At 34.6% G+C, this 27,636-nt stretch overlaps 2 protein-coding genes across 3 annotated transcripts in view; one reads left to right on the top strand and one right to left on the bottom strand.

Annotated features, from left to right (window-relative positions):
• LRRC40 (leucine rich repeat containing 40) overlaps positions 1 to 20,379 on the bottom strand; it is a 48,847-nt gene extending 28,468 nt beyond the window's left edge. The window contains exons 1-4 of the mRNA XM_032426291.1: positions 20,176 to 20,379; positions 6,434 to 6,615; positions 5,287 to 5,360; positions 2,323 to 2,452 (exon numbers count right to left, since the gene is read on the bottom strand). Of these exons, the coding sequence (XP_032282182.1) occupies positions 2,323 to 2,452; positions 5,287 to 5,360; positions 6,434 to 6,615; positions 20,176 to 20,326 (537 nt within the window). The 5' untranslated portion in view covers positions 20,327 to 20,379. The remainder of the gene's footprint in view (positions 1 to 2,322; positions 2,453 to 5,286; positions 5,361 to 6,433; positions 6,616 to 20,175) is intronic.
• Positions 20,380 to 20,473: 94 nt separating this feature from the next.
• The window catches only part of SRSF11 (serine and arginine rich splicing factor 11), a 40,526-nt gene continuing 33,363 nt past the window's right edge, over positions 20,474 to 27,636 (top strand). The window contains exon 1 of one of the 2 annotated variants that reach the window (XM_032426209.1): positions 20,474 to 20,565. The gene's annotated coding sequence lies outside the window, so the exon portion shown is untranslated. The remainder of the gene's footprint in view (positions 20,566 to 27,636) is intronic. The other variant, XM_032426213.1, reaches the window with a different exon arrangement.

The raw sequence follows: 27,636 nt of genomic DNA, 5'->3' as shown, positions 1-27,636 counted from the left end.
TATATCTGTTTTTTTAAGTCATTGTTTCTGTTTTTTCTTTAAAACATAAACAGTTAAGAAAGAACTGTTTTTTGAAACTCCATTTAAAAGACAATCAGATAACTCTTGTGACATCTCAATTAGGTATAAGTACTCCACTAGCTATCAGCAAACTGTTAGGTAGGGCCAGTTGTAACAATGAATAAAAAAAAGTTACTTAAGGGAACTTGTTCTCTGAAGACACATTTAGTCTAACATTAAACAATTACATTCTGTAACTCTAAATCAATTAAGAAGATAGTAAAAGGTAAAAACACTAGACCAGCTATTTTTTTTTATAAAACACAGATACAATTATAAATAACACAAAATAATGTATCACAATCAACAACAGGAAACAACAATCTACAACTCCAATACTCTAAACACTAAGAATGAACAGATTACTATGAAATAAATACTTTGTAATATCAAAAGTTACTGACACTAAATGCAATGTAGTGTTCTGGATTGGATCCTGGAACAAAAAAAAACGACATTAGTGAAAAAACTGGGAAAATCTTAATAAAATCTGTAGTGCAGTTAGTAATACTGTACCAATGTTAATTTCTTAGTTTTTCAAATGTCCCATGGGTATGTAAAATATCAAATTAAGGAAAGCTAGGTGAAGAGTATATGGCAACTCTCTGTACTCTCTTTACATTTCGTAAATCTAAATTTATTTCAAAATAAAAAACTTAAAAAAAGTTTTTGATACAGAAAAGATACTAATTCACAAATTCTTAAGATATTTTAAAAAACCCAAATCAACAAAATTACTAATAAAGTTAAACATTTAATTATTGCAGTTAATAATTAGATATAAAATATAAGTACATTATACATAAATTAATCAGTATTTATGCTGTCATTTCTTCAATAAATATTCATTTAGTACCATTGCTAAGCAGCTTTTATATAACTTTAAGAAATATTACTAGCTTAAATTATTAAACACGCTTATATTTCTAATGTTGTGATATACTGTTGCTCACATTTATGATTTGATACTGAGTCCTTAATAATACAATTCTCAACTGAAATATCCTTTCATTACGCAAATGACTATCCGGGAACCCATAAAAAGGAAACAACTGGGAACTGCTACAGTTTATTAGGTTTCCTTTCTAATCTAAATACTCTTCTTTTTTTATTTACCAATTGCTATCTTTTACCATTAGACTTTATAAGAAAATCTGATGGCCCCTTCCTTAGCCATTCATTTTATCTACCTATGCCTTTAACTTTCCAAACCTTATTTCCAATCTGATCAAATTGAAAGACAGATACTGAAGAATGGCTGCAGACGGTTATAAATGTTGATTTCAAACACTAGAGCAGATGAGGGGAATATCAAGGAAGATGTATTTACAGGAAAAAAGTAGAGGTAAAAGAATTAACTTCCCCTTTAATGAGAAATAAACTTTAAGACTAAATTGACATAAGTTTTTGAAAACATGTAATAGGGAAAACAACAAGAATGTAAGAGGAAATAACTATGTGGAGTAAAGATTATATATTAGAACAAGTAATCTAATCTAGCTAGTCTTTCAGATCGAATATTTTAGTGGAATCTTACTCCTTCAGGGGTATAATGGGAGAAAAAAAGGGATACACTTTGGAGTCAAACTGACATGTTAAAATCCTGAATTCATTACTTACTCATTACATGGCTTCAGATAAGGTACTTTTTTTTTTTAATAAACCGTAGTTCCATATCTGTATTAGGGGATAAAATTATGTACCTTGCTATATGTAAAGCACAAAGCAAAGTGCCTATTATTTTCATTATTCTTAAAATAATATCTATATTGCTTTATGGTTATCTCTATTTAGGATGTGACATAGATGGAATGAAAATTTTGCAAGGTAAGGTGGACATTTTGAAAAATAGGGAAGAAAAGGCAGGCCTTAAAGGGACCGTCTGAACACTCAAAGGACAGGAGGAGGGTTATAGGGACAATAAAGAAGGAATGGGTATACAAATGGAAATTCGTATATGCTAAAGACACCTTTCCCCTATTTTGCAAAGCCATAAAATCCTCTGAGTAACAGTCATCCTTATTACCCCCTTCCACACTCTACTCTTAAATTAAAACCTAAGGTGATTTTATAAGAAAAAATGGGAAAAATAAATTTACAATTACTAATTTAGCAATCTAATTGAAATGCAGTTTCTGATAATCTAGTCCTATAATCATCTGTCCATGTTTTTCATGATTTCAATCATACATCCAATTTCTCAGCCTGACGAAAAATCACATCAGCCCCAAATTATATAAGAATTGGAAAATCACAACTTACCAAATCTTCTAAATTGAAAAGTTGTTCAAATCCCTCTGGAATGCAAGTTAGTTCATTATGCTGGAGATATAGACCTTTCAGGTTTCTTAAATTTGTAATTTCTTCAGGAAGTATTTGCAGTTTGTTATGGCTATTGATTGATAAAATAAATGCTGAGTAATTCAGTAACAACATAATAAATATTTGTAAAGGTATTTTTGCTAACCAACTACATGGGCTCATTTTTAAAAATGAAATATGGTTACTAATTCTAAAAATTTATCAAACTTCACATCCTAAAAGTATATAACTCATTAAGATTATAGTCATCTAAAGTAATCAAATTGAGAGTTTCAAAGAAAACAAAGAAATAAAGGTTTTTATTTTTATTTTTTTTAAAAGATTTTTATTTATTTGACAGAGAGAGACACAGCAAGAGAGGGAGCACAAGCAGGGGGAGTGGGAGAGGGAGAAGCAGGCTTCCCGCTGAGCAGGGAGCCTGATGTGGGGCTCAATCCCAGGACCCTCGGATCATGACCTGAGCCGAAGGCAGACGCTTAACGACTGAGCCACCCAGGCGCCCCAAGAAATAAAGGTTTTTAACCAAATAATTTGTGAACTTTTGATTGCTTCCTTATAACCTACTCTTGATTTTATACGCAATGTGAGAGGATACACTGGACTCTTAATTTTTCATACTGTATCTGAATTTTATTTTATTTTAAAGATTTTATTTATTTGAGAGAGAGAGAGAGAAAGAGAGAGTAGTGTTCATGTGAGCACAAGTTGGGGGAGAGGCGGAGGGAGAAGGAGAAGCAGGCTCACCACTGAGCAGGGAGCCCGAAGCAGGGCTCGATCCCAGGACCCCAAGATCATCACCTGAGCCAAAGTCAGACACTTAACTGACTAAGCTACCCAGGCGCCCCTGTATCTGAATTTTAGAATTCTGACAGAGATATGGGCACATATACAGTACAATGGAGTCATAGCTTCTATGGGGAATGTGTTTCTAAGCTAGCACTCAAGACAAAAATAGCTATTTCTGTTTAAGGGCCTGGTATGTCCAGCTGAATGTAATGTGCAACTCCACTTTTCTTTGTACTTAGTTTTACCTTCAGCTCAGTCCTTCTGTAGAGGTACTTGGTTTATTTTTAGAAGTCCCAAGTCACTGAAGATGATACATTCCCTTATAATTAAGAGATGACCTGATTTAATTTATTCCCAGATTTACCTCAACTATTCACTTAGGAATTCCATTCTATTTTCATGCCATCTACAATTACTTAACAAATAACAAGGTGAAATGAGAAATATAATGGGGTAAAAATAACCTTAAATTATACAAAAATAAAACTAGTTGGAACAAAAATACCAAAAGATGTCTTCTAAAATAAATAAAAACCACTAAAAAATTGTCAAAAATTGGTTATTATTGTTGGTCACTTAATTGAAATCTTTGTAGATTTCACAGGGATGTAGTTGGGCAGAGATGTAATTCTAGCTACATATTTCCTCCATTCCTCTCCCCATCTATTTCCTCCAACCTAACGCTTATACTCTGAAGTGTTGGAAGCTAAAGCTAAAGCCAAAGCCATACCCAATCCATACTCCCTCACATATTCTCTCAACCCTCCCCATTCTTGCCTTTGCAGGCCACATCCTGCCTTGGACTTGTATGGGGAAGAGGTTCTGATGTAGCTCTCAACAACTAGCACCTTTTATGTATAGATATTTTTGTTGATTTGTGGTAATTTTTTCAACAGATGAGGACTGTAACTTAAGGAAACGTTTTCCCTCAATTAATTTACCCACAGAATACTGAGACTTGATTATGCTATGTTAGATAGATCTGTAACTATACCAATTTTATGAACCACAGTTTTTCAAACTATGTTTTGAACACTTAATAAACCTTTTTATCTCCTAAATGAAATCTTCCCAAATCCCTTTCCCCTAATCTGTGTATATATAATACGCATAAGGTACTTAATTATTTCTTGGAAGTCTAGATGTGTATTAAAGGGCAAACAAAGTTAGCCAGAGCCTTAGCCACCTGGCTTCCTACATACCTACCAACAAGTACCAGAAGCATATCTGTAGAACTCCAGGAGTCCTCAGAAAAGTTTAAAAGCTACTAATACTAAAACCATGACATTTTTCATCATTAATGAAAGAATTATTTCAAATTTTTTCCTATTGCTTAACCTAGATATTTTTTAGAATATCAAAGTAACTTAAAACCTGAGATATCAACAAAAAGGTTACTAAAATAACCAGTAAAAATTGCTACATAAAAATAAAACAAAAAGAGGACACATGGGTGGTTCAGTTAGTTAAGCATCTGCCTTTAGCTCAGGTCATTATCCCAGGGTCCTGGTATTGAGCCCCAGGTCCTCGGGCTCCCTGCTCAACAGGGAGTCTGCTTGTCCCTCCCTCTCTGCCCCCCCTGCCCACTTGTGCTCTCTCTCTCAAATAAATAAAATCTTTTTAAAAATTAAAATAAATAAATATATAAGTAAATAAAACAAAAAGTACTTAAAAAAATCAACTGGCCTTACATTTATAAAATCAGAAAAACATGCAGGCAATTCTGCAAAAATAATAAAAAATTCAACAAAAATCATCTGAGAAAATTTAAAATTCTTACTCTGGAGTGCCTGGGTGGCTCAGGTGGTTAAGCACCTGCCTTTGGCTCAGGTCATGATCCCAGGGTCCTGGGATTGAGTGCCGCATTGGGCCCCCTGCTCAGTGGGGAGTCTACTTCTCCCTCTACCCACCCCGCTCTCTCTCTCTCTCACTCTCTCCCTCAAATAAATAAAATCTATAAAAATAAATAAATAAATAAATAAATAAAAAGTCTTACGCTGCTTTTACCACTTTGAGTAAATACAAAAATATTTTCTAGTATTAAAAAAAATTTTTAAAGAATATTAGATTTACACCCTTATATTAGCAATATTGAAATTAAATAAGCTTAAATTTTACCTGACATTAAGTTTCTGAAGATTTTCTAACTCTCTTATGGCAGAAGGAAGGGATGTCAGCTGATTATCATGTATCTAAAAGTTATTAAAAAACAGTCAATATCTTAGTCTTTTAATTAACCATATGAGTTTGCCATTGTACAGAATTTTTCAACAATAATTCTGCTATTCTAATTTAATAGTATACTTGGAATATTGTTAATTTGTTCTATGTATAGAAGCAGAAAAGGAGTTTGAAGTTGACTAAGCTCCTGTTCAAAAGTCATGAAGTGGTAAGTCATCAATTTTAAATATTACAATTAAAAAAAATAACCTTACCTCATTCAGTGAGATTTCAATCTCAAATGAGAGATGAGAGGGTTAGAAACTAATAGCACTTGATGGTATAATTTATGTCAACATATACAAAAAATGAAAACAAGAAAGAGGAGGGGGAGCTCTATTATGTTCTCATATTATTTTCAAGATATAAAGAACCTTAGATTCAATCCATTCATTTTGCAAATGAGGAAAATAAAAACTTCTCTAGAAATTTGACCAGATCCAACACTTTCAGACATGAATTGGAAGATTTCTGATGTTCCTAAGTAAAGTACATCAAAACTCCACAGATTGCAAAATAAACTACTCATGCTTTACAATATGACATGGCAACGAGACTAAAAAATAGTCCTTGAATAAACACACAAGAAGTTCAATAATTTAAGTCAGTATTGAAGTTTAAAAAAAAAAAGTAATTTCAAGTACTGCTTTAATGTCTAGGTTGATGAAGAGAAAAATAACAGCAATAAAAGAAAAAAGATGAGCAACAGCAACCACTTGTTAAATATGGATTCTGTTTACATGCAATAATGCATTAAATTCTAAGAACAATTTTTAAAAATAGGTAGTAGTGTCAGTCCTGGTTTATAGATGTGGAAACTGAGGTACAATGAAGTAACTTTCCCGAGGTCACACAGCTATCAAGTGACGCAGTCAGAATTGGAAGCCTTATGTTCTGTAAGTGCACTCTTAACCATCATGCTATGCCTATCAATAATTTATTCTTCCTTACGTTCTACCAATTAAACATGTGTTTTCTGCTTATCAAAGCCTAAATTTACCTTTAGACTCTCCTTAAAAACCCATATTAATACCAGTCAACTTACATCAAGAACAGTGAGTGCAGGCAGGAGTCGTAGGTCATCTGTAAGTGACTTAAGTTTATTGTTGGATATGATTAGTTTGGTCAAATCCGTCTGCTCCCACCATCGCTCAGTAGCACTGAATGAAAGATTCTGATTAGCTTCCTCAGGAATATCCACATTTATTCTCCAGACACACTGAGGTACTATTTCCATCACCACCACACCAAAAAGAAAGAAAACAAGAAGTGAGATACTAAGTGACATACTTTTATAATAGCCATTCAGTTTATCTATTGAAAAGCATTTTCTGAAACATTAAAAACTTTTTAAAAATTCAAAGAGCAATAAATTACAACTAAAGTTGATTTTGTTCAAAAACAGAATGTGATATGTATTTTATATATTAAATCTTACTTTTATTTTCTTTTTTTTTAAGATTTTATCTGTCAGACAGAGAGAGAGAGAAAGAGCACAAGCAGGGGGAGGGGCAGGTAGAGGGAGAGGGAGAAGCAGGCTCCCGAGTGAGCAAGGAGCCTGATGCGGGACTTGATCCCAGGACCCTGGGATCATGACCTGAGCTGAAGGCAGACGCTTAACCATCTGAGCCACCCAGGTGCCCCTTACTTTTATTTTCATTCAACTATATTTACTATACACATACTCTGCACAGCACATTGTAGTAGATATATAAGACAAAAAAGAAGGGACTTTATCATTATGCTAATACAATAAAAGCATGAAAATCAACATTTACAAGGTGATGTCATAAGTTTTATAACAGGAGTATATACTGTCTGAGAAAGCACTAGTAATAATAATATCTAATAATAATAGCTAACATTTACAAATACCAGGCAATTTTCTAACATACTCATTTAAACCTCATAATAACTCTGAGGTAGGTGCTATTACTATTCTCATTTATAGATAAGAAAAATGGGGCACAGAATGTATAATTTACCTAGGGCTATCCAGCTAGTAGGTAGCAGAAATGGGATTCAAACATGTGCACAGCTATATTGTCTTGACTCTCAGTGGACATTTGGAAGGCATAACTAATTCTGGTAGCTGCTATTTTACCTAACATACAATTTTATTTCTTACTCCATCACACAATATTGTGTGAATTCTACTGCAGCAAATACAGTAACCTCTTAAACACAGCAAATAAGACCATATAAATTGAACAGGGAGAGTCCAGGTTCACCACTATAAAATCTGAAACTCCAGAAGGTATTAACTTGCTATAGCGTTGTAGCAAAACTATTTTAGAGTCCTTCATTCCAGGGCACCTGGGTGGCTCAGTCGGTTAAGCATCTGCCTTCGGCTCAGGTCATGATCCTAAAGTCCTGGGATCGAACCCCACATCAGGCTCCCTGCTCAGTGTGGAGCCTGCTTCCCCCTCTCCCTCTGCCTGCCCCCCCAACCCCCCTTGTGCTCTCCCTCTCTCTCACTCTCTCAAATAAATCTTAAAAAAAGTCCTTCATTCCTTCATAAAAGTAGGACTACATAGTAGTATGATCTAGAACTTTCAGCGGTTATTAATCAAGGCAACAACTGGTTATATCCTGCAGTCATTGACTAAGATGTCAGAATGAGACTAAATGGAAAGCTGTGGTCCAAGTTTCAAATTCAGCACATTGAAGTATAATTCAGGATTACTAATCTGATATAATGGTTTTATAGTAGCAAAGCAAAGCTCCTGAAATCCATGAGACTTACACTCCTTCAAAAAAATGGGGTATCTATATTCATATTAGAATGAATGAAAAGATCCCTTTCCTACCCCTTCTCTCTGGTTAGGTAGCCTCTTCTTTATACTTCTACCAATGAATCCAGATAATATGAATATTAGAGAATATAAGTCCATTCATGTTTCTGTTTGTGGATAGAGGTTTATTTTTAAAGTAAAGCAAAATAAAAAGAATTCACTCTCCCCAACTTTTTCGAGAGCAAAAGCACCATAAAATGTACCATTATTACTACTATTACTATTACCATTGCTACCATTATTATTATTATTATTTTGGTATATAGGTATGGATGGTTGAGTGGGAATAAGAAATAGAGATCAACTACAGATTAGCATGAGAATTTACTGACACCAAAAGAATCCATATAACTGGTGATGTTCATGTATTTGACTAAATATCAATGTTACTCTTGAGAAATTTTTTTTTGAAAGCTACCAACATGCCATCCAGGTTCAGTCACCAACAAAAATTTCCAGAACAAAAAAACAAGGCAAGACGAAACAATACAAAACACACAAAAAGGTACAGAAGAAACTATGTGATATGCACAACTCTACTCCTAAGAAAATATATAGAGTATTTGTGCATCTATTTTTCTCTGATACCTATATATAGGTACATTAAGATGATTATAATTAAAAAGCAATGTAATAACAAATTTTGGTGGGGACGAAGGCAGGGAGCACAAGAAATTCACACAACATAATGAAAATACCTGTTACCCATCAACTATACTAAATCAATGTTACAATTTTATCATTATTTCAGATTTTTTTTGTTAGCAAAATTTGTCCTTGTGGGAACTATCAAGGAATGGATAACTGTTGATACTATATTGTTATTGAACATGTATCAATTTGCTTTTCCATAAACACTGACATACTGCTCATTCTTTTCCCCATTCCAGTTTGTGAGGTATCCCAATTTCTTGAAGAGCTTACAGCTTCAAGATTCATGTCACTTTTCTTTCCCTACCCAAAAACACAAAGAACCACTAAAAGTTATAAAAAGTCCTAATTATTAAGGAATTCTATAGAGCCATCCTAAAATAGCTTACCAATGCATGAAACAATCAGGTAAAAATAAATGTCAATAGGCATATAAATGTGAAAAAAAATTACTATGTAGTCAGGTTTATTTATTTATTTGGCTCCACACCAGTGTGGAGGCCAACATAGGGCTTGAACTTACAACCCTGAGATCAAGACCTGAGCTGAGATCAAGATTTTGACACTTGGCCAACTGAGCCACCCAAGTGCCCCTCATTTGCTTTATGTAAAATTTAAAGTATTATATAAAACGTCAAATATATACATAAATTTAGAGAATAGCATAATGAAGTAACACTCCATGTATCCATCATCTACCTATAACAATTATCAACTCATGTCCAGTCTTGCTTCATAAATAATCTCATTTTATAATAATCTAAGCTACAATCATAAACTAGAAAAAGAACCCAAAGTAAACAAAAGCAAAGAAATAGAGGGGAAATCAATGAAACAGAATAGATAAAAAATAATGAAACCAATACCTGTTCTTTGAAAATTGGAATATCACCTTAGATCCTACAGATGTTAAAAAGATAAGGGAATATTATAAACAACTTTACATCTATAAATTCAACAGCTTAATTAAAATGAACAAATTCCTTGAAAGGGGGAAAAAAACCCACAACAGCAATATAAAACCTGAGTAGCCTTGCATCTATTAAAGAAATTGAATTTGCTATTTTAAATATTCCCATTTAAATATTAAAACATATTTAAAACAAAGAAAACTCCAGGCCCAGATGGCTTCACTGGTGAATTCTAACAGACATCTGGAGTAGAAATGATATTAACTCTATATAGACTCTTTCAGAAAACGGAGGAAAGAGCAATCCCTAACTCATTTTATAAAGCCAGCATTAGCCTGATACCAAAACCAGACAAAGACATTAAAAGAAAAAAGAAAAAGAAAAAAACTACAAACTCCCTAATGATTATAGGCTCAAAATTTCTTAACAAATTTATTACCTACATATAAAAAAATACATCACAATCAAGTGGGAATTACATCAAGAATGAAAGACTTTTAACATTTGAAGATCAATGAGATCTATCATATTAACAGAAAAAAAGACACCAATGATTCTCAAGAAATGCAAAAAAAAAAAAAAAGCATCTGACAAAAATAAACAAGAAAAAGCTCTCAAAAACCTAAGTACTGAAGGGAATTCCTTTGACCTAACAGAGGGTTTCTATGAAAAGCATATAGCTAACATCATACATAATGGTAAAGACTAAGAGCTTTCGCCCATTATCACTACTTCAGAATTTTACTCTGGGTCCTGACCAATGTAGTAAGATAAGGAAAATAAATAAATGGCATTCAGATTGGAAAGGAAAAAGTAAAACCATCTCTATTAGTAGAAAACATGATCATCTATGCAGAAAATCCTAAGGAATCTATAAAAAAATTATATGGAATGGGTTTAGAGATTCCACAGAATTCAAGGTTAATATACAAAAATCAACTGTGCTTCTATGTATTAGCAAACAATAAATGAAAATATTTTTTAAATGCTTAAAGATTTTTTTTTTTTTTAAAGATTTTATTTATTTATTTGAGAGAGAGAGAATGAGAGAGAGAGCACATGAGAGGGGGGAGGGTCAGAGGGAGGAGCAGACTCCCTGCAGAGCAGGGAGGCCCGATGCGGGACTCGATCCCGGGACTCCAGGATCATGACCTGAGCCGAAGGCAGTCGCTTAACCAACTGAGCCACCCAGGCGCCCCATTAAATGCTTAAAGATTTATAAGACACAGCATCTAAAACCATGAAATAGGGCTAAGCTTAACAAATATATGCAAAACCTTTGGTATGAAAATAAAAAATATTGCTGTAAAAATTTAGAGGTCTAGATAAGCAGATAAATATACCACATTACAAACTAATTAAGTTGTCACTTCTCCCCAAGGTGACTTACAGATTCAGCACAATCCTAATCAAAATCTCAGATGGCGTTTCCACAGAAATTAACAAGCTGATTCTAAAATGTATTATCAAAATGCAAAAGAACTAAAATAGATAAAATAATTTTTGAAACAGTAGAAAAAAGTTGTAGAACTTAATGGTACTTGATTTAAAGTCTTACCATAAAACTTGTCAAGACAGTGTATTAGTATAAAGATATATAAATCAATAGAAAAGATGAGTTCAGGAATATTCCATGCAATAATATATTATCAATTATTTTCAACAGAAGTGCCAATTTAATAAGAAATAGTCTTTTCAACAAATGGCACTGGAACTGTAAATTCATATGGATAAAAAAATGAACCTCCACCTTTACCTTATGACACACTCTAAAATTAACTTAAAATAGATCATAGACTTAAATATGAAAGACAAAACTATAAAACTTCTAAAAGAAAGCAGAGGAGAAAATCTTCACAGCCCCTGGATGGATAAAATTTCTTAGTACAGAAAAAGTACAAATCCCAAAAGAAAAATAATTGATAAACTGGACTTCCTCAAAACTGAAAACTTATGTTTTTCTAAAGAAATCATTAATCCTCAGGCCAGGAAAATATATTAGATATCAATAGAGATAGATATCTGAGAAGTACTTCTGTCCCCAAAATATAAAAGTTCTTACAACTTAAATACAAATAGCCTAAAAATAGACAAAAAATCTGAACACTTGGCAGAAGATATACAAATGGCCAATGAACATTGAAAAAGATGCTCAACATCATGAGTCATTAAGGAAATATAAATATAAATATAAATATAAAATCATAAGGAGGTACTACAATACAAGCACAAGAATGCTAATGTCAAAAAGACTGACAACACAAAGTGTTGGTAATGATCTGGAGCAAATGAATCTCTCATGTTTACTGGGAGCAAAAAGCTTAGTAACTTCTTAAAAAGTTAAATATACACTTATTACTATATGTCAAGCAATTCTACTCCCAGGTATGTAACTCAACAGGAATGATAACATATGTCTACACAAAGACTTTACTTGAAAGCTCATGGCAGTTTTATTCATAACAGCCAAAAACTAGAAGCAAATCAAATGTTGATCACAGGTGAATGGATAAACAAATTGAGGTATATACATACAACGGACTATTACTCAACAATAAAAAAACTACTGATATAAACAACAGGGATGAACCTCAGAAAACACACTAAGCAAGAGAAGCCCAAAACAAAACAAAAATTGCAAATGTATAATTCCGTTTAAATGAAATTCTAGAAGCAGCTAATCTACACTGACAAAAAGCAGATCACCGGTTGTGTGGAATTAGCAGTGGGGGTTGACTGACAAAAAAGGGGCATAAGGGAACTTTTTGAGTGTTGGAAATACTCTGTATTTTTTACTGCGGTAGTGGTTACACAACTTATGTATGTATATATATATATATGTGTGTGTGTGTACATATATATATATCAAAACTCGCTGAATGGTACACTTAAAATGGATGCATACATTGTTTATAAATTATACCCCAATAAGGTTAACTCAAAATAAAATAAAGATGATGTAATATATCAAGGTAATCTTATGTATGCATATATTCACATATATGTGAATATCAATATATATATTCACATATATATATATCTCAAATGAATAAACAAATTGAGATACATATATATGCATAAATACACGTACATATATACACCTACACACACACATATATATATTTCTCACAAGATGATAATTGTTTCAAACAGTACTACTCGATACAGCTTTCTGCAATGATGGAAATATCCTATATGCTGCACTATTCAATATGGTAGCCGCTAGCTGCATACAACACTTAAAATGTGGCTAAAGAACATGATTTTTAATTTTATTTAATTTTGGTTAATTAACATTTAAATAGCCATATGTAACTAGAGGCTTCCACAATGAACAGAATGGCCATTAACGAAGACTGAGAAAAGATTCCTTTGCATGTTTTTTGGTGTATATTACTTTATCTTCCACTGACAATAGCTAATTATAGAAATGGGGACTACAGATGAGTTGATGGCAGAGAACTGTCTAATTTGGGGAAGATACTTAGAAGTGGGTAAGGGAAGAAACAGAGAAGAAATAAAAAAAAAATGTTTAAAATGGTGTTTACATGGAAGGCTAAAAGAATGTGTAGCCAGTAAACTACAGAAGCAACAAACCATGAAATTTAAAAATCTATTTTGATGGTTTTGAACAGTTGCATAGATATAATGATCACCCATAGTATATGATATTTCCTTAAAGTAGAAAATCGTAATCATTCCTATTAAGGTCTATACCCTTGTATATGTAGATTCCATCTGCTAAACAGTTGTAAATATATTAAACTATAATACACCGTATCACATCATGGATGTATCACTGACCAAAGAGTCAGAGAACTAAGCGTTGGTTTAAACTGCGCAACTAATCAAACTGGCCAGTAATCCAACATCTCTGGTTACCAATTTCCCTGTTGATTAAATAAGAGGGCCCCACAGTAATATAAAAGCTAGGTAGGATGCAGCAGTAGTAATACAAGAAGTCTTCTGCTAGGTGCAGAACAATATTTTAATATCAGCTTATCCTACAAATGCCATTCACTAAACCCTCTACCGAATTATGAGGATTTTACAGGAATAAAGCAGTAAATCCAGCACTATGTAAAAGATCAGGGAAAGCTCATTGATAAACATCCAAATTTCTCCACAGTGGCCCCTTTACATTAAAGAAAGAATCCCATACTGACGATCCACAATACTGCAGTGTCACTTTCAGACTATCTTTAAAGTTTAATAAGAAACAAATACACTCATACACTTATACACACACACACACACCACCAGAGTAAAATTAAATAGTTATATAGAAAGCATTAACTCAGTTTCAGCTTGAGATTGACCCAGAGGAATGTATCTTTGTGTTTTAGAACACCTGAGTCACTGTTATGTTAGAATGCATGAAGAGAACTGTTCTCTCCTGAAGTCCACAGCAGGATACTGTAAAAAAAAAAAAAAGAAAAAAGAAAAGAAAAAGAAACAATGTTTAACATATAAAAAAGAAAACATTTTTACCAATCACTTTAAGAGAAAAACAAGTTTGAATTTATACTTTAATTTGAGGGTACATTCAGCTTTATAGTGAAGATAAGCCTCACTGAAACTGCTAATTCCATTCTTCCCAATCTGTACTTTTCCTGTGACAATAACTATGACAGATGGCATTCACTTAACTAACACCCTCTGTCCTTTCCTACTCAAGAAAACATACTAAAATGCAAATGAGTGAACATATTAATATAGGGATAAGTTTAAGTTCTGCACTAATTTATTAAACACATTTTGGCACTGATAGTAACTCGAGATACACTTTTCAAGAGATTGAAACACTGAAGTTCAGAACTATTTTAACAGACCAAGAAATAGGAATGGCACTTTCAGTTAACCATCTAGTTCCTTGTTTCATAACCCAAACAAGCAGACTTCCCTGGATTTCAGTATACTAAAAACTAAATGTTTACCTCAAGATTCTGCTATTATATACAGATTAAAACACTTTCCTCTGGTTTTCATTTCTAAGAATGTTCAAGAATAGCTTATTTGGATGATCCATTCAATAGTTTCTTTCTGGAATTATTTGTTATTAAAATGTGATACTTTGGTTAATTCTTATTAGCGGTTTAGACTATTAAATTCGATTAAGACAACCAGTAGTCAAAATAGAGTTAAGCTAAATAGTAAAGCAGAACACAGTTAATATAGATTTAAGGATGGTTGTTTAAAACTTGGGAAATATATGGTTTATGTTACACTTTTTACTGTGTCATAACAAACTGTACATACTGAAAAATGCAAATTCTCAGTACCTTTAAACAGATGGCATGACATCGTGAGGCCTAGAAGCCCTAAACCTATTTACTTAATTCCACAAATGGAAACTAACCAAACTGCTCTCTTCAAAATAAGGATACCCTTATACCCATATTTCCCTTTCAAATAATATGGTTTCCAAATAAATTTAATTGGTTTGTTTAGTAAAGTATCCACTTACCAATTCTCCTGTCAGTTCAACAATGTGGTTTCCTTTAAAATTCACAGCATTCTTTTTGTTCCAAACTCTGGTACCTTTTACTTTCATTCAGTTTTTGATGTATCACCCAAAAACATTTTCTACACTACTATTCTACCAATGTCACGTAACCACAAGGCAACAATCAATACCTCCTTTTCAACTCCATCTTTCTTTTATCTGATCCAATGAAAAAGCTGCAATATCCATACTAAACCAAACAATGATATATTTTTGTGTACTTGTTCAGAAAAAGAGCTGTCATTCAAAAATTTCCAGAATATTTCTAATATTCTCCTTTGAAGTTGGTTATTAACAGTTATTTTGTTTCAGCATGCCTTTGTCAGTTTATAGAACTGACACTCAAGAATGATAACTTGAAAACTGCCAACAATATTCAAATGTTTAAGTAAATTATAGTAGTCATAAGATGAAATATTATAGTCATTAAAAATAATCAGATTATTCAAGTGACACCAAAAAATGTCCAAACAGAAGTACAGCAGGACTCAGTACAATTCTAAATTTGTTTAAAATAAAAAACACAAGGCAAATTATACATCGTATTCACACAAAAAAACTTTAGAAGAAAAACCTTCAAAATATCAACAGTGACTAACCCTGAATGATTATTTTCCCTTTTTATGCTTTCTATAGATTATACTTTTTCTATAATAGACACAATGCTTTTATAAAGAAGAAAATGATAAATGGGTATTTTCATAAAAGAACTATGGCCTATCAAAAGAAAGGGTACTAAAAGCCGTCAAGAGTACTCATTTCAGTTACAGGTAGAAATTAAGGTGTATACTGGGTACCAGTTAACACCCTATTAGGGTAATAAAATGCCTCACTGCTCTTAGAGCTTCCACTAAGAAGAATCAATTCAAGAAGGCCACCATCTAAGAGAAAGAATAAACAGAATTTTAACTGCTCTGGGTTATATACATCAAAATGAAAGGCTAGGTTCTATTTTTCCAATATAGAAATAATGGACATGAGCAATTTTAAATTGCTGCATAAAACACAAAAATTTGTTATTTGTTCAATAAGTGCAATTCTTAATAAATAAATTTGAATAAAACATATTAAAATGCCTATGTGACTATAAATTGTTTGAAGTGTTAATTTGCTTCTTCACAATATCTGGAAGAATCACAGATAGCAGATATATAACAAATGCAATTTAAATAAGTATCTGTAACTCCCCACAGCATTCAAACACTTTCATATTTATTATCTCATATCTTTCATATAAAATATCTCATGATATCTCATACATATTGATAGCAATCACAAAGAAGCCATGTTTGATAATCACTTTTGAACATAATTCATAATTTTAGGTAATAACATTTGGAGATAATAATAAAAATAATGAGTCTTTTATTTTTATTTATTTATTTGGAGATAGAGAGAGAAAGGGGGGTGGGGGCTTGGGGAGAGGGCAGAGGGAGAGGGAAAATGAGAATCTTAAGCAAGCTCCACGCCCAGTGTGGAGCCCGACATAGGGCTCGATCTTAGGACCCTGAGATCATGACTTGATCCGAAATTAAGGGTTGGATGCTTAACCAACTGAACCACCCAGGCACCCCAAGAAGACTTTTTAAAAAATGAGTATATTTTAAAAAGTGTAACAGTAAAAGGGACAAGATAGTAAAAGTTTATCAGAAAATAGTAATCATTTTTCTACAACTAATTTATGTCAAAAAACAAAACCACTTATGTAGCTTTCATCTATATGTCATATAACACAGACTTTAAAAAATCCTAACAGGCCATTGGCCTTTTATGTATCACTTATTCACTGAACCCTAACTTACTGAACAGAGACATGCAGCATGAAAAGGCAAAAGACAACCATGCTCAACAGTAAGAAAACAAACAACCCAATTAAAAAATGGACAAAAGATCTGAAAAGGCACCACACCAAAGAAGATATACAGATGGCAAACAAGCTTATGAAAAGATGTTCCACATCATATGTCATTAGGGAATAGGAAACTAAAACAACATTGAGACAGGACTACATACTTAATAGAATGGCTAAACTCCAAAAACCTGATAATACCAAATAGCAGCAAGGAAGTAGAAAAGGAACTTTCATTCATTGCTGTTGAGAATGCAAAATGCTACCTCCATTCTGGAAGACAGTCTGGCAATTTCCTACAAATCTAAGCGTAGTCTTACCACGTGATCTAGCAATGGCACTCTAAGTTTACACCCAGTTAGTTGAAAATTTACGTCCACACAAAAACCTGAGCACAAATAGCAGCTTCATTCATAACTGCCAATAACTGGAAGCAACAAAAATGTCCTTCAAAAAGTAAATGGATAAAATGGCACATCCATACCATAGAGTAATATCCAGTGATAAAAAGAAATGAATTATCAAGCCACAAAAAGACATGGAAGGACCTTAAATGCATACTGCTTAGTGAAAAAAGCCAGTCTGAAAAAGCTACTTATTGTATAATTCCAATTATATGGTATTTGGGGAAAGGCAAAACTACAGGAGCAGAAAGAATGGTGGCTGCCAGGCTTGCCAGAATGAATAGGTAGAGCCCAGAGGATTTTTAGGGCAGTAAAACTGTTCTATATGATACCATAATGGTGGATACAGGACATTATGCATTTGTCAAAACTCATAGAACTATACAATACTAAGAGTGAACAGTAATGTGAACTATGGATTTTAATTAATAATAATGTATCAATATTAGTTCATCAACTGTATCAAGTACACTAACATTAATGTAAGATGTTAATAAAGGGAAACCATAAGCTGGGGTAAGGGTGTATATGGGAACTCTGTACTATCTGTTCAATTTTCTGGAAACCTAAAACTATTCTAAAGAGACTTGTTCTACCATCTAAAAGACTGTTTTAAAAGATTAGTTGTTTGGGGAAAAGAATTTTTCATTACTGTCGTTGTTAAAGTATAGGATTCTGAGAAAAGATGGGAGGGCCTTGTAAATACTTAAGGGCAAGATTTCAAAAGGTTTTTGTATGTTGCACTAAGAACTTTATACTGAATCTTATGATGTATGGGGATTCATTAAATGTGAGTGACATAATAAGATCCAGGTTTTAGAAAGATAACTCTTGGTAAGGACACTGTTTTAGAGTGTGAGACTTAAAGAAATCCAGGAAAGCATTTAGGAAGCTATTACAATGTTAACAGTGATAGCAATAAAAATGATAATTTTTACTGTGTCCTTTTTATTACCAAGGACTTTGTGTGTATTATCTCAATTAAATCTTAGTAGGCCCTATTATCACTACCACATTATAAATGAGAAAATAAGGTACAGTGAGATTAACCATCTCAAAGTTACATGAGCAAAGATATGCAGATAAGGAGCATGGCTCCATGAGGGGCTATACATGTTTCAGAATTACAGTGGTTTGGGTGTCAAAGTTTGAACGACAAGAGATGTTGAAGGCTATAGCTAGATAAACACATTCTACATTATGATAACAAGGATTTCTTTTTGATTTATAAGGTACAAATACCATGTGCTTCTCCCATTTATATTTTTCTCCTCTATGAAAACTATACACCCACTCATTCAACATAATTTATTGAGTACCTAGTATGTGCCAGGTATTGTGGTAAGCTCTGTTTACACAATAATAACCTGAACAGTCCTGATCATGTCATCATGGAGTTAAGAGTCAAAATTCATTTGCTCCCTTAAACTTTTTTTTTTTTTTTTAAAGATTTTATTTATTTATTTGAGAGAGAGAATGAGAGAGAGAGCATGAGAGGGGGGAGGGTCAGAGGGAGAAGCAGACTCCCCGCTGAGCAGGGAGCCCGATGCGGGACTCGATCCAGGGACTCCAGGATCATGACCTGAGCCGAAGGCAGTCGCTTAACCAACTGAGCCACCCAGGCGCCCTCCCTTAAACTTTAATAGACAAAACCATCTCAGTCCAATCAAAAAGTACATTCCAGTACACCACTTAGTATTCAGAAATATTCATTCATTCACTTATTCCTTCCACAAACATTTAATAAGAATCTATTATGAACCAAGCACTATTTTGGTTGTTAGTGAGACAACAATGAATAACACAAAGCTCCTTGATTTCATGAAACTAACATTCTAGTGGGAGAGCAGGGAAGACAATAAACAAATACATAATATAAATTCTGATAGTGATAAATGTTATTAAAAAATTAAACAGGTAAAAAAAAAAACCATAGTGTTAGCAATGGTATTTATTGATTAGGGTAGTTAGGAAGGGCCTGTATGAGGTGTGACCTTTGAGCAGAGTCCTACAGGAAGCAAAAAGCCCTAGTCAGGTATCAAGGAAAATGTTCCAGCCTCTGAGAAAAACAAATGTGTATGTACATCTGTAGTTTTAAAATATTTATGTTTCCATTGATTAAAAGCTTTTCCAGATAGAGCAGAGATTTTATGTCATATACCCTTTCATTTGTTCTGAAAGTATTTGCTTGGTCTACTCTATATATGACACAATAAAAAAGCAATCATTATAAGGAAAATGGAAGATTTCAATCCCAGATAGCCTAAAACCTGAATATAAGTAGAGAAAAACATTACAGGAAGAATGCTATATTCTCTCTCCCCAATCCCTCCCTTACACAAGAGACAATCACAAGAGCATTTGGCTATTATTCATTCATGGTATCCAGATAGGTGCTTGTTGCTCTTTACTAGGTTTTTGAGGATGGTCTCAAATTCACTTTGTGTGGCATCTATCTTGATCCTCAATTTAAGAAATACGCTCAGAAAAGTAGGAACCGAACGGGCCAGACCGAACCAGTGGGAATGTGATGGGTGCCTGAATTAGAGCCCGGGGGTCCTGGTTAGGAGACTGTGGCAAAGATGGTCAAAAAAAGCAGGCCAAGGAAAGGGAGTCTGCCAGGGGCAAGTGCTTTCTAACAGCACAATCTGGTCGTACCTCTGGATCTTACCTTCACTGAGACTCCGACCCGACAGGTTTAACTGGCCGCTCTTCCTCGCTGCCTTTAACAGCCCCTGCGGTACTGAAGCACCGAAGTCTCTCCTCTCAGCTCTGAAACCCACTCGGGTATCCCGCTCCGCCACTCCCTTCAGGCGCGACATGTTCAAACCCTTTTGTCCAGAACCGGAGCCCCGCGCGTGACGTTTAAAGATGGCGCCGGCATGCTACCCCGCCCCTGCCGTGAGCGCGCGCTCCGTGCGCTGTGCTCGTGGCCTGGCGACGGGCCTTCGCTCTCCGCGGCGCGGCCCCGATGTCGTCACCGCCAGAGCCTGGGCTGGAGGGTAGAGGAGCCCTTCCCGTTGCCGGTGCCGGCCTTGTGTCTTGCAATTACTTCGCTCAAGTAAGTGCGTTTAACGGGCTGAAGAGGGGCTTTAAGGGTTTATTGTTTGTACTGTTACTGCGACTCCAGCCTTCTCTTCTGTGCTCCCGCCTTGGCGGGGGTGTCAGGGAAGGATAACCTCTCTCCTCGCCTGGCCGGAACGTGGGCCTTGACTAAAACTTGAGACCTGGGCGCGGTCTGCAGCCTCTCTGGACCCTAGTGTGTGTTTGTCGTTGGTGGTGGTGGCGCAGGACCTTCGTCCGGCGTAACAAGTAAAACAGATTTCTGTTCTTCGCGCGTATACCCGGACTCCTAGAATTAGAGCACCTTGCCTGCTGTTGTATTTAGTTTATGGTCCAGAATAGGAGGTGGTGTGAAATGGAAGGGCTGGCATCAGAGGAGAAAAAAGGAAGCTTAATGATAAATGTTCTCTCCACTGGACAGTGTACAGAGACAAGTGGAGACGCAAACTTTAGTGTAGCGAAAACAGCTTGGACTTTGAAGCCCAGGAGATGTGAGTTCGAATCCCAGCTGCTTCTGTATCTTACCAGCCGTGTAACTAACTAGGCAGTTTATTTGCCCGTTTTTAAAGCTTACTTCTTTTTAGTGAAATTAGGAATAATTCCTGTCTCATTCGGTTTTTTTGTTTGTTTGTTTGTTTGTTTAAATAAGTGAAGATAGAGCTTTAACTATTGAGTGCTTGGTGAGGAAAGGGACTCCAGGATAGAAAATGAAAATTTTGTCCGATACGTCGGTTTTCCTGGGTAGTTAGTTTCTGTCTGAAATGTACACCTGTATTGATTCATTCGGCAAATAATTAGGAATTCATCATCTTCAGTACTGTGCTGGGTGCTAGACTTTTCTTTTGCCTGCAGTGATTTTGTTTTAAAAGGCATATACCGGGAAATATCCTCCTAACCCTCTATTAACTTGGGGATCTGTAGGATGTTTGAAAGGTAGGATGACGGCCCACTGACAGATTCTGCAGCACAGAGTTTTGCCTGAGTCCAGGTTCTTGCTACCTGTAAAATTCGGTTTTTAACCCTCTCTCACTTTTACTTCTTGGTTCTTTAGAGTTCTTTACACTAAAAGTGAATAGCAGAAAAGTACCAGTAGTTAAACTACCAAGCAAGAAGAGTGGGTTTTAATGCAAGGACCCTAGTTTTTGCAAGGTCACTAATGAGCCTCCTCCCCACCCCAAGTTTATCTTGACAGTAATGATTATTTCCACCTTACTGAGGGGTAAGTGCCAGGCTCAGTGCTAATAATACCTCCTTTGCTATCTCTTATTCAGCGCAATAACCAATTTTGCAGGTGAAGAAATTGAGGCTGAAAGGGATTAAGGAACTTGTTGAATGAAGGTCACAAGTTTCTGTAAGTGGTATAGCCAAGAATATGAACCTAAGTCTCTCTCCGAAGTCGTTCTTGTTAATCATTATGATTTGCCTAGTGGCTTTTATTTCATCATTTTCAACGACTTTATCCTAGAACCATTTTAAGGGACACTTCAATTATGTTTTAAAAAGAGGGTTTTGTCTTTTTTTTAATTAGGGAAAAAAACTTTTCCTCTTTTGTAGCCTGTAACAGCCTACCTTTGGAGGATGAATTGCTCAAGTATTAAAGTTTACAGTAGCTACCACTGCCCCATCATAGATTCCTTTTTTAGTTCAATATTTTTTAAAATAACAGCAAGGTATAATATTTTCATTTATTGTGCTTCTACTTGAAGTTAAATATTTCGTTATTGACGCTTAATTATAGTAAACATTGCTGCATTTTGTAAAAGAGAAGCATAATTCTGTTTAATGGCAAAGTAATTCTGAAAATCCAAGTGACCATATACTTGTGGTAAACTTCAATAGATATAAATTGACATATATAAAAAATTTTACTAGTATGTATCTGTAGTACACTGTATATTATACCTGTGTGGCAAGTGCAGATTAAGCAACTTGAATTGAGCTTCTTTCATGAGAGAGTATAGGTATATATACTTATATTTGTGGGACTTAGCACTTTATATCAATTGTATTACTTTAGGAAGAATGCATTACAGACAAAAAACCCAACTCTTTTTCAAGTTGAGCATTTCAGCAAAAGTATTTGCTTTAAAAAAAATGGATTTTCTAAATAACATGAAATGGATGTCTCCTGTGCAGGGGCTGGAGTCTACTGCATAGATACCTTTTGTAACAGAATTTGCCTAGCTACAATTTATTATATTCATTTTGTTAAAGTAATGAAAGGTTTCCCTTGTCTATCTTCTTTGCCAAATGAAGAAAGAAAGTGAAAAAAACAAAAAATATATGAACCTAAGAATTACGTCAGCCAAAAAATGCTGTTCTGTTTCATAACGGAAACTATTATCAAAGTAAGATAGAGTGGCTTACTTCTACCGTTACAGTTTAATAAGACATTTTCAAACATGTCTGTGTTACTCTTATGAACATTGCTACATGTTAGATTTTTTTCAAAGCTGAAAAGTACAGTTAAGATGGATTTATATAGGCAAATTGAGAAACTGTAGTTAGGAAAAATGGTATTTGTGCAAAATTTTTAAGCACATTTGTTTTAAAAATGTTATCAACTAAGAGCAAAGTGAATTTGCTTTGCAGACATTTCTAGGAAGTTTCTTTTTGTAAATTAACAGATTTAGATGTAGCCTATTTTGAATTAGTATTATGTTTATCTTTCAGAATATTGCCTAATCAGTGGGAACTACTGTTTTATGGTAAAGTTATTTATTGAGAGAACATTTCACTTTTTAACACTGTCATTATTGATTGGCATTTTTGAACCTAACATATATTGCTTATTAATTGTTTTTTGAGTTGAATTTTTTACATTCTCATATACTTACTATTCAAAGTTTTCTCTATGTTTGTCCCTCTATCAATAAATTGTTTTAAATGATTAAAATTGAGAACAAAATTATGTAGGACAGGGGCTCTCCATGTTTTAAATATTCAACTTTTCAAGTGTTTGTTGCACGTCTTTTAGTTTCCTTTAAAAATTTCAGTTTGCAGTTTCACATGTTTTCCATTCATGCTATAACTACCAACTTTTAAAAGTAGTCAGTAGGAAATATTCCATACTATTTCGTTGAAGGCAGTACATACTTTGCATTTTTATTCATAGTTTCATATGTGGCTTTGAATTGTACTTTGTTGTTAGTGAGTTGTGTGTGATAAGTTTTTCTGATGGAGAGAATGCGTTTTATTTTAGAATAGTTATTTGCATATGTTTTGTATGTTCTCTGTGCTTCTTTTACTTTTTTTTTTTTTTAAGATTTATTTATTTATTTGAGAGAGAGAGAGCACAATGGGGAGGGGCAGGGAGAGGGAGAGAGAATCTCACGCAGACTGTGCACTGAGTGGGGAACCCAACTTGAGCTGGATCTCATGACCCTGAGATCATGACCTGAGCTGAAACCAAGAGTTGGAAGCTTAACCATTGGTGCCCCTCGTTTTTACTTTTGAGTCATAAAGCAGTGAGCTTGCTCTAGGTAGTTTAATATTTGATTCAAATGTTGGGTCTTACATTTTTCTGTGCTTTCAATACAAAAGAATTTCAGTCCACCAGTTTTGGGAAAATAATCATTTTCATTTTCCTCTTTTGAAAAGGCTTTTATGGGGTGCCTAGGTGGCATGGTCAGGTGAGCATCAAACCCTTGGTTTTGGCTCAGATCGTGATCTCAGGGTTGTGAGATCAAGCCCTGCGTGGGGCTCCATGTGGAGTCTGATTAAGACTCTCTCTCCCGGGTGCCAGGATGGCTCAGTCAGTTAAGTGTCTGCATTGGGCTTAGGTCATGATCCCGGGGTCCTGGAATGGAGCCCCGTGTCAGGCTCCAGGCTCAGTGGGGAACCTGCTTCTCCCTCTTCCTCTTCCTCTTCCTCTGCCCCTCCCCCCAGCTCACTTGCTCTCTCTGCTCTCTCTCTCTCAAATAAATAAAATCTTAAAAAAAAAACCTCTCTTTCCCTCTCCCCCCCATAAAATAAATAAATAAATCTTTTTTAAAATAAAATAAAATAAAATGGCTTCTACATGCTAGTGTTTTTCCTCTGAAGAAAAAGTGGAGGAACTAGTTAAAAACATATTTTTTGAACCCTAATTATTACTAGTTTTATTTTTTAGTTTATTTTCTTTCCATTGAAGAGAAAAAAAACCTGAAATGGGTGGTTATAGAGCAGTCTTTTTATGTCATTAAATAAATGTTTATTGGCTTTTCTAAAATCAGCTGAGAATGTTTCCCTTATTCCCAGTGATTCCCACTCCTAACCTTTAAAAGCTGTTTTCTTGCTCATTTTTCCAATATTAATGTTTCTCTAACTGAAAATATTAATTTTATAGGGTTTTGGAATTTGCCTGCTTTAAAGAAGTAAAGTAATACAAGAGAAAAATAGGGCACCAAACCCTAGAATGTACTTCATAATATCATCATTGTCTTTGTGTTAATACATACAAAACCACTATCAAATAAATCTGTTTAAAGATTGGTTTTAATTAAATCCACTGTTTTAAAATTTGACTTTATATCACTCCCTGCTGATAATTTTGTTCTATTGGATTTGGCTTACAACTTCATTTGCTCAATACTTCAAAAAGAGAGAGAAATCACATGATTATACATGGCAAATATTGTTCTATATGAACAAAGCTCCCCAGCTGTTTTAATAAGATAATATGATGATCACTGAGACTTTATTCTTAGTGTCAACTTAGGTTGATAAGAGGAGAATATAAGAATAATTTGGTAGTTTGTTGACAATCAGAATCAATAGATTTTTACTTAAAAATTTGATACTTAAATTTCAAGGCAGAATATATTCACAATTATAATCAAGATAAATGCTAGTTTAACTTTCAGAATAACTTCAAGACTGTCCACAGTTTTTTTCCACATCAGTTTTTTTCCCCATCACTTAAAATATCACAGTTACATATACTTAATATGAAAGGTACCATCACTGGGATGGTGAAATACTAGTGAACATTTAAATATGTGGCCCCAGGGGCGCCTGGGTGGCTCAGTCGTTAAGCATCTGCCTTCGGCTCAGGTCATGATCCCAGGGTCCTGGGATCGAGCCCCACATCGGGCTCCCTGCTCAGCAGGAAGCCTGCTTCTCCCTCTCCCACTCCCCCTGCTTGTGTTCCCTGTCTCGCTGTGTCTCTCTGTGTCAAATAAATAAATAAAATCTTTAAAAAAAAAAAAAATATGTGGCCCCACATGCAAATCTGTGAACCCAGCTTTAGGTTTGTTCTCCAGCTTTGTTCTTCATCTTTCTAGAGATACATGTTTTGCTCTTGTCACTGAATTTATTCACTGTTAATGCAGCTTTGCTTATTTTCCATTTTAGAGATTCCGACCTTTTTTGCTTTTAATTCATTTCCTAGAAAGTTACCTCTCTACCATCTCTTCCCTCCAAAATAATTATTTGATAAACATCTCCACGTGTTTTAGACTTCAACATGAGCTAATTCCTGCTCATAGTTTATAACTTCAGGTGACTGGGGTGGCATTTAGGAAAAAGCATTATGGTCTTTAGCTTCATCATTTGTCAGGAATTCAGATTGTCAAATGTACTTAGTAATATTTTCCTTTTTTTTTTTTTTTTCTGCGCTTTGGTCATTTGGTGGTCTGTTGCTCTGACCCATGTCACAGTACTTTTAAGATTAATCAAGCATATGTGCAATTGCTTATGTCTTTTGAAAATAAGAATAATAATCTTGCTCTAAAAATGTAGAAAAGTAATTGAAGCCTTCCTAGAAAGATTTTTCCATGGAACATTTGTGGATTTTTTGTTGTTTTGGGGGGGATTTTTTGTTTTTTTGTTTTAGAGAAAGAGAGAGAGAGAGAAGTGGGGGCGGGGGGGGGGGGGGGGGGGGGGGGGGAGAGGGAGAGAGAGCTGCTTAATCAGGTTCCATGCCCAGTGGAGAGCCCAACATGGGCTCCATCTCACTACCCTGAAATCATGATCTGAGTCGAAATCAAGAGTTGGACACCTAAGCGACTGAGCCACCCAGGCACCCCATTAGATAAAATTTGCATTTTATCAAAAAAGGAATGTTTTGGGGGCACCTGGGTGGCTTAGATGGTTAAGCATCTGCCTTTGGCTCAGGTCATGATCTCTAGGTCCTGGGATCAAGCCCCACATCAGGCTCCCTGCTCAGTGGAGAGTCCACTACTCCCTCTCCCTCTGCCCCTTCCCCTGCTTGTGCTCTCTCTCTTTCTCAAATGAATAAATAAAATCTTTTAAAAAAATAAGAAGGAATGTTTTGTATAGCCATCATCTGTCTGTGCATGTTATTGGTAAAGTCCTGCTTCAGGATCAAAATGAATATGAAAATTTGAAATCTGTTGGTGTCATGTTTCAGTTGCAGCAGTCTCTTGAAGAAAGGGCATCTAATAATAAGTGTGCTTTGCATGTTGACTACCACTTAACAATTTACAAAGTATTTTCACGTTTGACAATAATTCTCTAAGGTAAGACATTGAAAAGGTAAGGAAGTTGAACACAGACTTTCCTGTAATGGTATATACCATTTTTTGAGTGCCTATATGCTGGACACTGTGCTAGGTACTTCATATCCATAATGTTTCTAATCTTAAAAACTCATACCTTTGTCCTCATTTTTCACATAAGGGAATTATAGGCATTTCACATAATGGCTAATTATAGGCAGCACCTATTATAGTGGATGAGAACATACATGCACAGAGGAGTAGAATGGGAGACTTGTACTTTTTTTACACTTATTGTTTGAATATTTAACATTTTGCATTTATTACTTTATAATTTTTAATATATGCCACAAACAAAGCCTATGTTAAAATGTGAGATCTTAAGAAACTTTTCTCGCTATGTATATTAGCTCTTCTAATTCATCTTTCACGTGAATGATGTCCAAGGCATAGTACCAGCCTAAAATAGAGTGATGGTGTAAAATGTAACCCAGTTGAGGTAACCATTCATTTTTCAAAATGAAAGACTTTTAATCTGTAGAGTAAGGATAATAATAGAAGTTAATATTCATCTTTTCTAAGCATTTGTGTTAGTATTTTCATCCTCATAACAACCTCGTGAGGTAAAC

Source organism: Phoca vitulina, unplaced genomic scaffold (genome assembly GCF_004348235.1).
Source record: "Phoca vitulina isolate PV1807 unplaced genomic scaffold, GSC_HSeal_1.0 scaffold2, whole genome shotgun sequence".
NCBI lineage: Eukaryota > Metazoa > Chordata > Mammalia > Carnivora > Phocidae > Phoca > Phoca vitulina.
Note: the sequence above shows the minus strand (reverse complement) of the source record. Positions and strands in the feature narration are given on the sequence as shown.